Raw genomic sequence first — 17,278 nt, 5'->3', positions numbered from 1 at the left:
TATCAGAGTTCTACTTACGCTCGTATTTAGCACAGAAAAATCTCGTAAAGCAAATGACTCGAGGAACAAATGGTGATTTTCTTTTTACTATTTACATTTAAAAAATTTTCTTTTGCGTAAAATATGAGGATAAATAGGAGTTTTTAGATTGTTTCACAGAAAGTACGGCAACCCGCGAAATGCTGCGTTACGTAACGGAAGGTATCAGAGTTGTAAAGTATCGCGTTACTTTTAACACCGTTAGAGTTACTTATTTTTAATAACAGACTATTAATTTTCATAATTGTGACGGTAAATATTAACTAAATTAAATAAACAAAAGGCAAATAAAATGACAAAGTAGGTGAAATAAATTGCTAATTTTTCTAAGCTGACAGATAACTAATTGGTCTCCAACCTATTAGAAACTTTAAACAATGATAAATAATCTCTTACAGTTTGATTTCAATTTGTCCACAAAAGTGGATGGATAATATAATAAAGAAATGTATGTTGCATATATCTATATCTATATTTTTTTTCTCATAAAGAATGATGTAATGATAGTAAATATTTCCATCTTGTTTATAAAATATCAACACAGTATAGCTAAAAATGTATATGACGTACCAACATTTTTTTGAATTTTTTTCATATTGCAATATGTAGATTAAATAAATAAACATGATAACTGTGAATAAAATGACGAACGTCATGCGTGATGGATATGATGACGTATGCACGCAAGTTATATTTTTGCAACTGCAAAAAAGTAATACTGGATGAAACTAGTTTTTTATTTATTTTGTATTTACTTTTCATTTATACCTATATAATAATACGTTTTTATTTATAATTTTTATTGTGTTAAAATATTAATACCACAATAATATAAAAATTTTATTACAATACAATAAATCTTTTTATTTATGAAAAAAGTACATTTTAATTTAATTTGACTTTTCGCTATTTTAATAAATAGGAGACAAGATGACGAATTTGATACATCCTTAAAAAATTTATATTGATTCAAATTTTAATTTAACAATTCTCCCTTTTTACAAAGGATGACGTTAAGGAAGATGACCAAAACTTTAAAAAATTAAAAAAAATAGATCTATATTTCCATATTTTCATATAAATTAAAAGAAATCAATATACCTCTTTATCGTCACTTTTTACTATTCTATCATCTTCCCCCCCTACATTTTTAAAATTTTTTAAATAACAGTAATAAACTTAACAATAAATTTTTACATTTTGATCTTATACTTTGATACTATTTATAATAATATCCGTTATGCGTTCAATTTCCAGTTGGTATTCATGATCTGTTGTTATGTTCAAAACTTATTATTATGTTAATTGTAATTTTAAAATACCATGACACGATCTTATTCTTAAAATTAATTATATATATATAGTTTTGTACAATTTTTTAAACACTAAATTGAAGGTGCAAAAAAATATAAATCTCTATGTACTTAAAATTCAATTAAAATTTGTATTATTTGCATTTTGAGTGTTTTTAAAACTTCCCCTTTAAATTTATTGTGATCTTGGAAATTTAAAATGTAAAATAATATTGTTATAATTAATATTCATATATAACAACAAACACATTAAAGAGATACATTTTTTTGTTTAAGTTAATCTTGTTTTAGCATTAAAAAAAGTAACAAAAAAAGTAATGAAACGTTTTAAAATTAGCAACTTGTAGCGGAAACTAGTATTTTCAGTCAGTAACGAGTAATGTTAGCGAGTTACCATTTAAAAGTACTTTTCCAGCCCTGAAAGGTACACTTAACGTGACGGTCCAATCAGAAATTTATTTTTTTTTTTTTTTCCATGAATGGCGTGAAAACCGTAAATGACACGAAATAGTGAAAAAGTACGAGTAATAAGTGGAGTAACAAGGAAAAAAGACAGAAGAAAATCGAATCGCCCGGCCATGCGGTATTGGATAACGCCGCAGGCATTGTTTCGCTTCAACGATGAACAAAACGCATGCGGAACTGCAGCGCATACCGACAAAGGGAAGCGCGAAACCAGCCTCGGCATAGTGAAAATACGGCGTATCGATATCGAAAATTGTTCCACTGACTGCCCGGGGCTTCTTTCATGAATGGAGGATACGGCGTTGTAAACACCGTGCTTGCATACCTCCCGAATAATACGTTGTTTATCGCTTTATCCGCGATTAGGTGCACTCAAACCTTTAAATACAGCAGCTGCAAATAGCGCGGAAAAATAAATATAGATTATACCACGCCACATTGCGAGCTCACGTTTCGCGCGATAATAAAGCACAGTAATGAAAAGCACGCGGCGTGCAACCGCGTTATGCGAGCACGATACATTTTTTTAATTAACGCAAAATCGTGACTCTTGCCTTTGTCAACATCCGGGAGAGGAAAGATGCCGATGCCGGGATAAAAAGCCCATTTTTTTTTAACCAATTAAATACAAAAAAGGAGATTTATCGGAGGGGGGAGGAAAACGGGAAGTAACGTAAATTCACCAGCGAGACGGGGATCCGTTTTTTGGCTTCTCGCGCTACGTGAATATCGATTACCAGCCATTCTTGCAGTGCTCCAGTTTAAATTATGCGCACGATATTTAGCGGAGACGCTCAAAAGCCGGTCGTACGACAAACGAGCGCGAAAGTCCATTCGCATGAGAACACCCTTAGCCTTACTGTCCCCTTCTTTCGTCCTCATTAAACTCCCCTTTGTTTCTTCCCCTTTTGTTCCCGCGTTTTTAATTTTGGCACACGCACGCACGGTTGGCCCTCTCTTCCTCCTGCTCCCCACCCCCCCCCCCCCTCTCTCTCTCTCTCTCTCTCTCTCTCTCTCTCTCACACACATACATATACAAAAACACACCCTTGCATTGTATCTTGCATCTGTGTCCTGTTACCTATATTCGAGTTGACGGCACGTTTTTAAGAAGTCGCATCACAGAAATAACAATCCCCTGGAGAATTTCCATATATAACTGCGCGGAAAGTAATCTGGTAAGATCTCGACAAACTTTTCCTCCTAGCTGCCACGAATAATGAGATCATTCCTTTAACTCTCTGTCGAAAGAACAAAAGAGCTAGTCGCGCTGTGTAGTAAACAAAGCATAATAAACTCCGCGTACTTTATAACGCGGAAACTTTTGTATCGGTTCTTGCGAAATACTAATGCCCCACATTGCCCGTCATTATACTCGGAATAATAATTTTTTAACGTAATGTGCGTGCTTATTGGATATTGATCGGAGTGTCAAATTGTCAGTCATCAATGAACGCACTCGTTACCCAAGAAAATAATTGTTTCAATGGTGCGATTCTTCATAACGAAACATGTCAGTTTAAAATTACTTACTCTATTATTATTATTATTATTATTATTATTGTTATTATCGTTAACGCGGGAATAGATTTTTACAAATGGCAAATAACATAAAGTTTCTTTATTTCTCTTGTTCCGTTTCGAGGCACAAACCGGTGCGAACAACGACCTCCTCAAGAGATGCTCCACTTTGTGGCGTTCCGCAAATGGTTACGAGATATACGCGAACAAAGTCGAATAAAAATAATCGGTTGCAAGGCGTGTCTTGCGTTCCGATACGGCGAAACGGGTACACCGTCTGTTTCAGTGAATATTCAGTGAAGTATTGTCAGCTTACCCAGCACGCCAAGACGAAAATTGATGGAGACGACAATAAGGCGTCCATGAGCGGCCAGGGCGGTTCCGTCAAATGAATTTCCGGCGCCCCACGAATAGGAATCGCCATGAATAAGGAGAAGAGCCGGCAGCGAGTCCGCGATACTGCCTGCAACATTCAGTGAACATTCTACTACGGCGTCTCAATGCAAACATGAAGTATATGCACGTGCGAATAAATTTAATTATATTATAAATGTAGAATTATAACGGAACTGGTATAAGTAAAAAAAGAATACTCATATCATTAAAACGCATTATCTCGTCTAAGTTGCATAATAGTCGTATTGTACAGAAACGTTGATTAAACAACGTTCGTGTACATAATCTCCCTAATTATTCTCGGCGGTAAATATTTTATTTGACTCAAATTACAATTCTCTCCAGAAAATTGCGATCCCCTTCTCCGATCTCGATTCCCCGTCGAAGAAAAGATGAGATCGAGTAAACCTGCGCACACAGAACTAATCCTATTGTAACATAATGAGCGGTATAAACACGATTAAGCGTATTCTAAAAATTAGGCGTGGCCAGATGAAATTGCCGTAATAATCGGTCGAAAAGCAGCTTTAAAGTTCTATCTAGGATCTCGTGACTGAAATTAAGCTTATACGGTTTTATAAGCCTGAATAAGACACACATTATAAATTCATAATAATTTCGTTATAATGCTTCGTACAATGTTTCATTGACTGCAGATCGCACGTAACGTTTCATGGAAAAAAAATTACATAATTATATGCAGCGCTAGATGCAATGTTTCAATATTAATTCTGCGTAGATATTGTTTCTAATTGATCATTAAAAGTAGATTTTACAAGCACTGCCGACACGGAAAGAACAATTTTGCTGACGTAGATAGATCTGAAAATAATTATGTTGAACTATTTAGATAAAAATTAGATTGGATGTTTAAGTTGGCTGCTAGAGACTGTCAAAAGTTTCTGCAGTAACATCATGCTTGAACGCTCTACATTATTATTTTGATGATCTAACTAACATAAAATTATTTCCTTATCCGCAGCTAAATTTTCTAGATGCTGCAGTAAAATTATTCTTTCCGTGTACCTCAGTATTTAATATAGTTATAACAAAGTTATATTTTTATGACGTATGTTTATTAAACGGTAAAATATTTATTAAATATTTGTCAATTCATAATGACTTTTCACATATAAAAAAAGTGTCAGTTTGACAAATGCGATGAGTGATTCAAATCGTACAGATTCTAAGGCGTTTAGCTGCTTGAGTGAAAGATTTCGATTTATACGTAAAACTTGAAGGGTGATTTTCCATAAAATCTGCATTTTACTCCCTCTTAGCCGGATAATGCAGCTGTCTCTATCAATCGCGACGTCAAATTCCCCGTAATGCGCATCGGCGATCGAAATATAATCATCCCGGGAACGAACTATCATGCCGAGCTAAGTGATGGCAAGGCGAGACACCTGTTGCGATATCCTGATAGCGTATGTTAGACGACAGACAGTTAAGTAAGTGAACAAGTAGGCGAACAAGACACACAAGGCCTCTTTGTGATTCCGCTGTGCGTATTTTTCCACTGGGAGCTACGAAAACCCGCACCTACACCGGCCGTCTGTTTGCGATCGTATCTCAAAACGTTTACGAGCAACTCGTCGTTTTTATCGCTACCTCCGTATCGACTCATCTTTGTCATGCTGCTTGGAAATTCATAAATTAAAAAGCTGTTTTATGAACGTAAAGTACTGTTATGTCAGTTTAGTTATTCGCTAGGCTATTTTACAGCAATATTATCATGCAATATATCATGCATTTTAGAAAAAAAGTACATTACTGTTATGAAAATATAATATATAAGAATATTTTAATCTTAATATTGTATCTTATAAATATTAAAATGAGATTTATATTTAAACGTTAAATAGCGTTAAACATAACTTACTGCTTACATTTTTTGTATAGTTTTATTTTAAAAAGTATATTCTCTCATTATATTCAATAATTAATTACAAGTTAAACAAAAAAATATCGTATAGAAAATGATAGCTTTAAATCTAGAATTAACACATTTTAATACTGTTATTATTGAAACATTGTGTTTTTTAATGACTTATAATATTATAAAAAATAATTTTTTTTCAAGTTTAAAATTATCAAATTCTTTAAAAAAGATTAAATTATACATAAGCGAGCATTATCATTGTTTCATATATAAGAATATAATTTCTTACTTATATATATAAAACAATGATTGTTAAATAAAATATATTTATTTTAATTTTGTACTGTTTAATATTTGATACTGTTTTTTCTAATAATTTATTTAGAAATAACATCAAATTACACTTTATTTCAAATCATGCAGGAATTGCGTATTAATTAATTAATTTCAGTAATAATTTTCGATTAAAATTTAACTCCCTACAAACTTCTTAGATAAATAAAAAATTTTCATTTATTGTCAAAGAGGCTTTTCTTAAGGCTCAACTATTTCTTTAAGCTTTCATATTAACGTTCGTACAATAAGTACATGATTTGCTCTATATTCATTTGTAAACCTTTCGAGAAAAACGCTTGCTTTTATGTCTTTTTCAGAACATTTGTGAGCAGAACAATTATAATATAATATTTCCATCACAAGCGATGGATGAAATCTACTTCCGCACGTACAAGTCATGTAACGCTCGGGCCTCTATACATTCGCCCCGACTCGGGGTATAACGCGATTATGTAATATGCCGGGAAAGGGGATGGGTACGGGGGACCAATAAATTCATAAGCAAGTTAGTAGAGATTCGGAAATGAGGAAGCTTTTTGAACGACCTGGCGTATATCAGGTACTAAAGTTTGCTCCTAATGCGAAAAGGTCGTTATCTCGAAGTCTTAACGAGAAATCACGAAGTCGTTATCGTGAACTAACAGCAATTTTGAAGGATTCCGACACGTCCTTGTACAATAAAAATATGAAGGTCGCTATATATACGTACTACACACGCAAGATCATCAGGTAACAGAAACATTGTTTTCATAGGGTGACTCAATTACTGAAAGTCGTTTGTATCTTAAATACCGGAAATTCAATTTTAAAATGTTCAATTTAAACGTATACGTAAAATATATTGTAACATAATTGTATTTAAATTGTATTGGAATGCTTTAAAGAAATCTACTTTTTTATATTCTATTGTTTTAACATTCCATTAAAAGTAAAATCAACTTTACTCTTCCAATTAAAAGAAATAAAGCATTTAAAATGGGATTTTTAGTATTTGGCACATTGTCAGCAATTGAACCACTTACCCTAGATATTTTATTTTATTTTTATTTTTTTTTTAATTGCAATTTTATGAAAAATGGATCACAAGACTATTTCGGATTTATTTAAAAAGACGCACACTTTTCTCTGCAGTTCTCTTTCTAAATCTCAGCTTAAATGCGCACAATTAAAAACCCTCCTAAAGTGGGACAGTTAATTAAAGTCTCCATCGGCTCCGCCAGATTGTGTTCGATTGTACCGTCCGCAACTGCAGATAACGGCCGATCCTTGACCGCGGTCTTAAGTACGAGCAGATTAAAGAATCGATCTTAACGCGCATGTCCTGCGTGTACGTCGTCAGTCCCTGCCGCAGAGTCCTCTTCATTATCGTGTCTTCTCTCGAGATTAATGTCGCAGCGGCCAGACAAGTGGAATCGTCGATCCGATGCGCAGCCACCTCACTCCCGCGGTGCTTGCAGGTTCTCTCACGTGAATCAAATAATCGACTGCAATGCACTACGGAATTGAGGATGCAACGCATCCTTACACTTGCATTCCTTTACAGTAGTCTCTCGCCCTCGCCCTCTCTCCCCCTCTCTCTCTCTCTCTCTCTCTCTTTTTCTCTCTCTCTTTCTCCCTCTCTCTTCGAAGAGCTCCTTTTTCGTTTGCCGCTTTATCTTGTCCTCCCAATATCTCGGATCCCCTCGGTCCGCTTCATTTCTTCTTGTATGCAGGATCGGCTTCGCCATTGTGCCATCGAGGCACCCTGGTTTCTCATCATTTCCCAGATAAAAGTGCGCTTTATTCTTTCATTCTTTCTCATAGCGACGGATTCCTCACGCGAGGCACGCGAAAATACGCACAAAGCCGAGGGGATGCTCGCTGCTCGATCGGGGAAACGACAGCCGGATTCGCGTGCGACGACGTCTCCTCCCCTCCCCCTCCCCCACCTTTCACCGTGTGTCTCAAATATTATTTTCACGTGATCCGCATTCACCGATACTCAGTACATTTCTCTGTGCGTCGAAGTATATTGCAATAAAATATTCTATTAAATCTACCTGTATCATATTTTTCCGCGAGTGATCGCATAACAAAGAATAACGTTCGTCTGTGCGAGCGACTGACATAAATGAAAGACGATCGGTATATATAAAACGTAACCAAATTTAACAGTAAAAAAGAAAATTATCGCCAGATTACTTCACAGTGGAAATACATTTAAAAAATTTTTTTAATTACTAATAATGAAGAAAAAGACATTTGCTGCTTATTTTTCTTACAGTTTGTGTAAACATAAGAGAGCATACTCATTGACTACCTCGAAATTTTTTAAATCAACGTTTGCGCAACATGTATACACGCTAATTCGATTTTTTATTGCAGTTATATTAATTTATATCAATTAGTTGCATGTTAAATAAAAATTCTCACTTTAAATAATTAAAACTTAAAATCTCACATGCATTTAAATTAATTGCAGATCGTAATTACGTTTCTGCTCGCGTATGTATCGGCGGATAATGCTTTTTTATAATTATAAAATGTTCATATTACAAATCTACATATGAAACTTAATAACCACAAAATCGTTTTAATAAATTACAGATTACTGCTGTGTTTTTAGCGATATATCTATATGAATAATACCTTTATTTTTGTACCACTTACTTACTACTAAATCGGTAATTTAAAAATTCCCATAAATAAAATCAATTGTTATCTATGTGCTACTGTCCAAATGAAGATAGTGAAATATTCGGAATCAGGTACGTACGCAATTTTTTTTTTTAAAACCACATACAGTAATGCATTTTTTTATTCCAGATCTACAAAAAACTGTCATTCATGTCAGAAAATTAATATATTTCAGAATATATTTTCAATTAGTATTCTAGCTTAAAGTTGTAAGAAAATTAGACAATTTTTTTCATTTCTTCAAAAGTTAGACTTTTGAGTTGGATTAATGGGATCTCAAATGATCAATTCAATTACATACTAAATAAAAATCTCGTATTAAATCAATAAAACTTATAATCACGCGTACAGAATTAATCGCAGATCGTGGCTATTTCCGCTTCGCCATATAGGTGGATAATATCGTAAGCATTCGGGATGAGGCATCGTCCAGAGTTACGAGCCGTTGTCGCCATTGGGTAATAACAAATGTAGGATATAACCATAAAAGTAATTTCACGACGATGATCCAAGACGAAAGAGCTCTCAATCTGTCGGATATATGCAATACCGCTAAAATAAGCACGAATTCCACATGATATACGACGTATTATGCATTTCTCTTTGTGCAATTTGCGTATTACTATATCTCGTACACTTCGTGTGTTTCATTTCAACACGAAGCTTTTAATTCCGACTGTTGTTTATACTATTAATTGTATCGAAACTGTTAAAACAATTATAAGCTTGATTTATTTCTCACTAACAAGATCCAGATTTATCTCGAGTTTTGGAAAGTTTCGAAATTAAGATATAGAGTTTGATGTTGTAAAAGTAATATGTAACTTTCAAATGCCAAGAGGATCAAAAGGTTGGTGAGAGACAAGATTTTTAAGTTTGGATCGAGTGATTGCACGCGTGACAGACGTCACCGCCACAGAATAGCCGAAGCTTCAGAGCATATCAGTCTAGTCTATGCCTACGTACATACATCTCTCAAACTCGCAGTTTCTATAAAACAAAATATATTTAAAAAATGGTTTAATGTTAAAAAATGAATTAATTTCAACTTTTTAAAATAAATCTTTTTTTTAACAAATTAATTTTTTAAATAAGTAAATTTTTAAAAATGTGTCTCGTAAAAACATAAAACAAATACAAAAAACACGAGAAATCAACATTAAGGGAAAAAAGAAGTTATCACAAAAGCAAAGAAGAAAAAATCGGATAAACTTCCGAAAAGGATATACCTTCGACTTTTTTGAAACTGTGTATACCTACGCATTTTGACGCGCTGATTACGAATATGATAGTGAAAATTGGCGCAAATGTGATTTTTATGATAGAAACTATTAAAAAAACCATAAAAATTATGGTTTTTTTAATTAATATTCCATAAAAATCATGGTTTTTTTCTATTCATTTCAGTAAATAATGCGAATTTCGAAAAATACTTCAGATAAAAGTTCTAGACCTCAGCAAAGCATACATTTTATGTCCTTTTTGCCACAAAGACAAAAGTTTTTGAGAAAAACGACATTAAATGTTCAAAACTTCATAATATAACTCATCTAACACATCGAGTTTTATTAGTTAATTTTAATGCTTACTCAAACTACCTCAAAAAACTAAAATACTAAAGAAAGTAATAAAGATAGTCAGTGGACCTCGCTACGTGTAGAAAGTCGCAAACCCATGTGGTACAAGCGTGGACGTCGTTTTGCTCTGTAAGCAGGGAAGAGGGAGGGTAGACCTCGCTACGTGTAGAAAGTCAAAAATCCAATAGTACAGAAAACACGTGGACGAGGGAGGGGCTTTGCCGCACCCTCTTCCAGTATTAATTAATAAAATTAACTAATAAAACTTGATTTGTGTTAGATGAGTTATATAAATTTTTGAATATTTAATGTCGTTTTTCTTAAAAACTATTGTTTTTATGACAAAAATTAATAAAACAAAAAATGTGTATTTCGATCAAATCTACAACTTTTATGTAAAGTATTTTTCAAAATTCCCATTATTTACTGAAATGAATAGAAAAAACCATGACCTTTATGGTTATGGAATATTAATTGCTATCTATTCATAATCAGCGCCTCAAATTACATAAGAGTACAGTTTAAAAAAAATCGGAAGTATGTCCTTTTCAGAAGTATACCAAAAAATCTATTTCAACCCTTTGACATCTGTTTCGATATTATTTTCACAGGATTAAATTCTGCATCTTAACATTAAACTTTCCAAAATCCACGCGACATGTAGCTAAATCTTGCCTTGTAAGTAAAAAAAACGAACAGTATTAAAATAACGTTGGAAATTCCTGATCTTATACATCGCCATTGTGCGATCGGGATTGAGAAACGCTTCGCTCGCATTTAAATTCCGCAAAGATATTACAGTCGCGTTTCAATAACGCCCTCGAATCGCGTGCGCGTCCGCTGAAGGAGTTCAAACTCTCTGAATTTTCCACGACGATATCCAGCGCTGAAAGATCGAAAACTAAGCTGCTTACACGCGAGTAGTGACGACAGTAGTGGTGGTGCTGGTGATGCTGCTGCTACTGCTGCTGTTGCTGCAACCCCTCAACCTCCCCTCCCCCGTCCCGCCCCATGCGTCATCAGTGAGAGACAAACACGAGAAAAAGCGCTCGATTCTCGCAAAAAGTAGCAAGAGAATTCAATGGGAGATAGCGAAGGAAGCAACGACGGCTCGTTCTCTTTAATCCAGCTGAAACGCCGGGTAGTTACGGCTTTTTATTTGACGGCATAATAGCGCGCGGCCCCTTCACGAGAGATCCCGTGGAAACAAAAAAAAGAAAATGGGAAAAATCACGAGTGGATCTCGCGCCGCCGACGCGTATCGCCGTGTGAACGTCCACGATGCCGTTCATGCGTGCGCTATCTCCGATCCTTATGGAAATCGCGGAGTCTTCACGCAACTTTGCCCTTAATTAATTCCCACATCCGCATTATCTCGAACGGAGCACATATATATATATAGTATAGATTCATATTCCTTTCTATTAACGTCCAGCGTACAAATCTTTCTCCAAGAAGGAAATTTTCTATGGTGTACGAAAAGCGATACCCGTAACGAAAATTGAAATAGACGTATTTGTCTTGAGGAGGAGAGAGACAGCGCACCAAAGCCAAATTGTTCAAGAACCGAACTGGGTCAAATCTCTCTCTACACACAACCGGGAATATTACAGAATTCAACAAATCCGGCCGAATCCCTGAATCTGAAAATTTATCGCGGGATGCATTCCCACTGTTGATCTCCATATCTATGATCCCGTATATTGGTTCGCGTTTACACTTCATCTAAAAGTCTCTCTCTCTCTCTCTCTCTCTCTCCCTCTGTAGCTGTATTCGCAATCAGGAAAGCGTCTCCGTGAGCCGATCGATCCGCTCTTTTGTTACAGACACCCGCCACCGCTCTATCCCCACGCTAACAGCTGAGAACAAGAGAGAGAGAGAGAGAGAGAGAGAGAGAGAGAGAGAGAGAGAGAGAGAGAGAGATGGTAGGGGAAAGGGATAAAAAGGTGGGAGCATGGAGAAGTGGAGTTTTCTTGCAGAGGAAACCAGCATCGCGACAGCGCGAAAGCGCGACCACGAAAGCCGCCGCGCGCCGCATCGAGCTCTCGCTCTGTGGCGAGCGTGATATTCCTTTTTTCCCTTCCCTTTTCCGACAGTCAGCATACGCCGTATTGAAATTAGCTCTAACAATGCCGGAAATCATCGCCGACAAAACGAATCGCTCACAGTCGCTATGATCCTTTTTGCGGCTCTCGTTGCGCTTCAACATTTCAGCCATGCCGGATGGATATTCGAAGGAACGGAATGAGAAAGCGGGATGAAAGATGTGCGCTACGATAATCAGTGATCGTGGTATCACTGCGCATGGATCATTCATGAGACAACCTTACATCAAGCAAATTCAAAGGTCTCTCTCTCTCTCTCTCTTTCTCTGTCCGTCTATCTGTATTTTTCATCAGCGAGAAACTTAAGCAAGCAATTAAGGTCAACACGTTCTCTCGGCACTGAAAAGTTCATCCAAATTCTAAATACGAACGAAGGTAATAATTTTTGAATGGATAACTCTACTTTTATGAGAGCTTGTTACGCCTTCTTGAACTTTCGGTCGAATTAACGAACATCGCTGTGTATATACATGCATAACACAATATAAGGCTTACGTGGTCTCGCGCTGAGAGACGCGAATTACGCTACGTATATTGAACATCGAACGTTCGTTCGAATTCGTCGAACATAGGATTTATTGCATCAATAAACAAATAAGAGATTAAATCAGTTAATGAACAAATAAAAATAACTTGATATAACTCACATATTCAAACACAAAATGATATTTTAATTAAATCTGTATAAAAATTATATGTAAAAATACAAAATTACTTTATCATGTAGTAATTCTTTTTAAAGTCTTGTTATTTTAAAGAGTCTTTCTCAAAGTAATTTACTGGTGATTGTGTTTGACGACAAGTGCAGTGATTCTAATTTCAATGTAAATCAAATGTCATTTATAAAACCTACGAATGTCCCAGCAGGACTGTGCCTGCGCGTCCGACGAAAGGAAAAAGTTCGCGGGACCAGCGCATGCATACGCGCGTCTACTTGTCGCGCGGAATTATACGCGCGCGATGTCATTGTCACGTGTCACAACGCACCGACGCTGCATTTCCCGAACACTTCAATAATCAGATTATCGCGCGCGGAATGAAATTGCACCTCTCCCTTGCCCGCCGCGGCTGGTTGGCGACGCGCTTTCGACGAAGTTGGCCAATCTCCCTAAAATTGGACGGCGTAATGTTTCGAAACAGAGTCTCACAAAAATATCACCAAACTTTATATCGAAAGATACGCCCCGAAAAGTTCGGCTTATGTTTCCGCGGCGAATTTCGTGTCCGACAATGAACCGTATGGAACAGGATTTTCCAAACACCACTTCACAGGAGCTTTACGTGTTTTTCACGTATTATTCACGACAATTTTGTTTTTAGTATTCAGAATATAGCCTTTTTATTTCAAACAAGCGGAAAGTAAGTCTGACAAAACATCTGAAATGTTGTTACAAAAATCTTGTTAACGCTGGTTTTAAATTTATAAGAAAGAAAAGGTACGATAGTGTTGGCTAAAACATTTTTGCGTTTGTTTCTTTAACTCTTAATTTTTCAATCGCGAAACTTTTTATTGACAACTGGTTTTTCAAAGAACTGAGTAAAGAAATTTTATTTTCTAGAAAATGCAAGGAAATCAAGGAATAATCAAGAGCAGCCATGAAATTTTATAAATCATTTCGCGCGCGCATTTATAATAAAATTTATTTTTGACAACAAAATAAATAATTCTTTCTAAAAAACATTTTAAATTTCGATTAACTTAATCGTTGGTTAAAGAGTTGCTAACATATGTAAACTAATTCAATGTGATAAATTGCATTTCTGACGATGTAATCTAATCTTAGAGATCTAATCTAAAAAAAGAGTGTCGCAAGCTTTACTTCCACTATGTCATCTCACATATAATCTTATATTAAAAACAGCAAACACAAATTTACATAGGATGCTGCAGGTGTGACATGATGGCTTAACCGACCAATCAAAAAGTAGGAACGAGTTTGCGCCTGTTTGATTTTAGACCTCTATTTAACCTAATCTTTTGTCAGAAATACAGTTGGTTACACTGAACTATTTTGTCATAATCCTTTAATCAACGATTAAATTAATCGGAGTTTGAAGCGGTCCTAGAATAACGATTAACATCAACATGCATAAAAACATTCTTTTCGCTACCAGTGCATGAAAAGTGGCCCTTTTCTCACGTGGCACTTCCCACAAAAAGACCAATATTTCGACGCACAGGCAACAAAAAAACATTATATGCAACATGTGCGGATCGGCTATTGCTCGCCTCCGATTCGTGTGTTCATATCCCGCACTTCCGGGCAATTAGCCGAATTACCGCACTAGTTGCATAAATATCTATTATTCTACCAAGCAACATTTTTCCCTTCAGTAGGACGATACATTTTAAGATAAGACGTTCTGATAAGACGTTAGATAGCCGTGACTTACCGTGAGGAGCTTTGGGCACATAGAGGTTCAGATACAGACAGTCTTCGCTCTGGTTGGCCAGTACGGGCACCAGCCTCTTGAGGTAGGCCTGCCTCTGTCGCGGCAGACTCTCGTCCAGTGCCGGCGGCCGCTGTGGACAGGCCGGCGGCATGGTGTCGGCGAGCTTGATGCCGCGCCAGGGTGTCGGGGTGACCGGCGGCATGTAGCGCAACGCGCCGAGAGGCGGCGTCGCGTACGGCACACCGTAATAGGTCTCGACGGCCGTCGACGATCTGGCCTCGATGCCGCGCAGCATGCCGTATCGCGTCTTGACTGTACGGATACAGTACTTCTGAGTGCCGGCCAACGCCTCGGTACCTGCCAGACAACACTGGGCGCAGAGAAGCGCCAGCAGGAAGACGCCTTTGACAATACCACCGTCGAACGGGACACTTCGTAGGGTCCCTTTACCGTGCGCGATATCCTTCGCCGCACTTCGTCGTCGCCTCTCTCGTTTACTTCCCTCGTCGTGTTTACCTCCTTTCCGCCTTCGCCATTCCCAGCATCGCTCGCCGGAAATCCCGCTTGTCTGGCAATTTCCCGGCTTCCCAGAAACCTCACGACACGGCGAGAAAACATCTCGTCCCCCGTGAAGGGGCTCGTGCCGCGTTCGATACGGTGCAATAATATCGAGTGGTGAAGGACAGTGCTGTCGGAGGGCATGTTTAACTGACGTTTGCCAGTCGCCGGTGAGAAGGACGGTGTCGAGAGGCGAGAGGTCTTTCCTCTTCCTCTTCCTCGGCAAAGAGGAGGAGGACGTCCGCATCGCGTCACGCCGCCGCGGACTGGCCCCTGCGGGCCCCGCATCTGTGGGGCCCTCCTGCCGATGGACGACCCCTTTCTTCCTCCGCTTCCGATTTCCGCTTTCCTTTTCCGTTTGCCGCCGCCGCCGTCTTCTCGCCTGTCCTCCTTCGCCCCTTCGTCCTCCCCTCCGCCGCCGCCGCCGACAATTTTTTACGCCCGCTCTCCTGCACCACCCTTTTCCGCACTACCGCCGCCGCTACCACCCTTATCCCGTCGCTGCCGTCCACCCACTCCCACAGCTTCCGGCACGGCTTGCCGCCACCTTCAGTCCCGCACCCTCCAAGCGGCTTTCGCTCCCCGTCCGCCGTCTCGAATTCAGAATACCGACTCGATACTACTATCACGCTGCTGCTGCTGCTGCTGCTTCTGCTTCTGCTTCTGCTGCTGATCGGTCCCGAGCGAACTCTCACTTCCATTCTCAGGTGCATGCGTTGACGCTGACCTGCCAATCTGGCGACTGATCGTCGTTACCGCGCGGCACGCTCCGGTGACGATCGACGAGCTCGGATCGTCGGCAGTGAATGATCCTGACGGAATCATCGGCGTCCAGGGTACGATGGTTCGATGCACCGCCCTCGGAGTCGCCGACTCGCGCGGAATTCTCAACGTCCTCCTGGCACGTGCCACGACTCGTCTTGGGAGAGGTGAATCCTTCCTCGATGACGACTCCTCGATTCTCGAGCCTCCGTTTCTCGTCGGGAACCACCTGCTCTCTCCACGCCGCGTCCCGCAACACGCTGCAACACGCGTAACAAGGGGCGCTTCGTATATAAACGCGGCTTCTCTCTCTCTCTCTCTCTCTCCCTCTCCCTCTCTGGAAATTAATTATACGTCAGGTCCGACTAACTCGATGGCAGTCACGCGAGTATAATAAATTTGTAAACTTGAGAAAGATCGCCGCCGCGCCGTGTACAATTCAAAATTCTGCGAAAGCAAGCAGATGTTGCCCGTGCCCGAGAACAAATGGCGCGAAAATTGCCACTGCCTGCCCAGTGAACCGGAAAAATGTATGCTCGATATACTTTCGAAGGGACAATCGTGTGTAAAGCTTATGGTACCCCCCCAATGATGTTCCTTTTTCACCCCTGTCCTAATCCTGCGGTGGTTTGACAAGCTTCAAGGTTTTATATCCCCCATACTTTATCCGTAATTATTTATTCTTATCTTACCAGTTGTTCTATACTAAAAATATGCTTTGTTGTTCCTGGCGTATGTATTCTCTAGTAAATAAATCTGCATCTTTAATAAACAGAACGACCGACTTTAGGGATGTTTGTGATAATTATTAATGCTACGTAAAAACTGTTCTCTTTTTTTTCCATTTACTGTAAAATGATAAAAAATGAAGTACATATTTTGCGCACCAAACCGCAATAATATATATATATATATATATATATATATATATATATATTTCCGTACATTATTGCGGTGAAAACTGACCCCATTGTGGTAATAGCACAAATTTGACCGTTCCGATTGCATGTTAATATGCAGATGTATGCATCGGCCCTTTGGATCGAATTTTCGGGAATTCAGCGACGCCGGACTTGAAATTTACGTTCGCTAAATCAGTAATTAATACACATTGCCGGTACCATAATGAAAAATCGAATCGCCGGCACGGCCGGTCACCGGGCAGAATCTAATTAATTGCAATGACGATGTGGATTCGATTCGAATGAGTTGCTCAAGCTGCTCGAGTAACGTGAAATCCGATAGCATTCAACT

At 38.3% G+C, this 17,278-nt stretch overlaps 1 protein-coding gene across 1 annotated transcript in view; it reads right to left on the bottom strand.

Annotated features, from left to right (window-relative positions):
- LOC105839535 (neuroligin-1) overlaps nucleotides 1-17,278 on the bottom strand; it is a 36,340-nt gene that overhangs the window by 16,504 nt on the left and 2,558 nt on the right. Inside the window, exons 2-3 of the mRNA XM_012685917.3 lie at nucleotides 14,705-16,284; nucleotides 3,655-3,801 (exon numbers count right to left, since the gene is read on the bottom strand). Coding sequence (XP_012541371.1) covers nucleotides 3,655-3,801; nucleotides 14,705-15,509 — 952 coding nt within the window. The 5' untranslated portion in view covers nucleotides 15,510-16,284. The remainder of the gene's footprint in view (nucleotides 1-3,654; nucleotides 3,802-14,704; nucleotides 16,285-17,278) is intronic.

Source organism: Monomorium pharaonis, chromosome 4, assembly GCF_013373865.1.
Source record: "Monomorium pharaonis isolate MP-MQ-018 chromosome 4, ASM1337386v2, whole genome shotgun sequence".
In the NCBI taxonomy this organism is placed as follows: domain Eukaryota; kingdom Metazoa; phylum Arthropoda; class Insecta; order Hymenoptera; family Formicidae; genus Monomorium; species Monomorium pharaonis.
The sequence above is the reverse complement of the archived record's forward strand: the minus strand, read 5'-3'. Positions and strand labels throughout refer to the sequence as shown.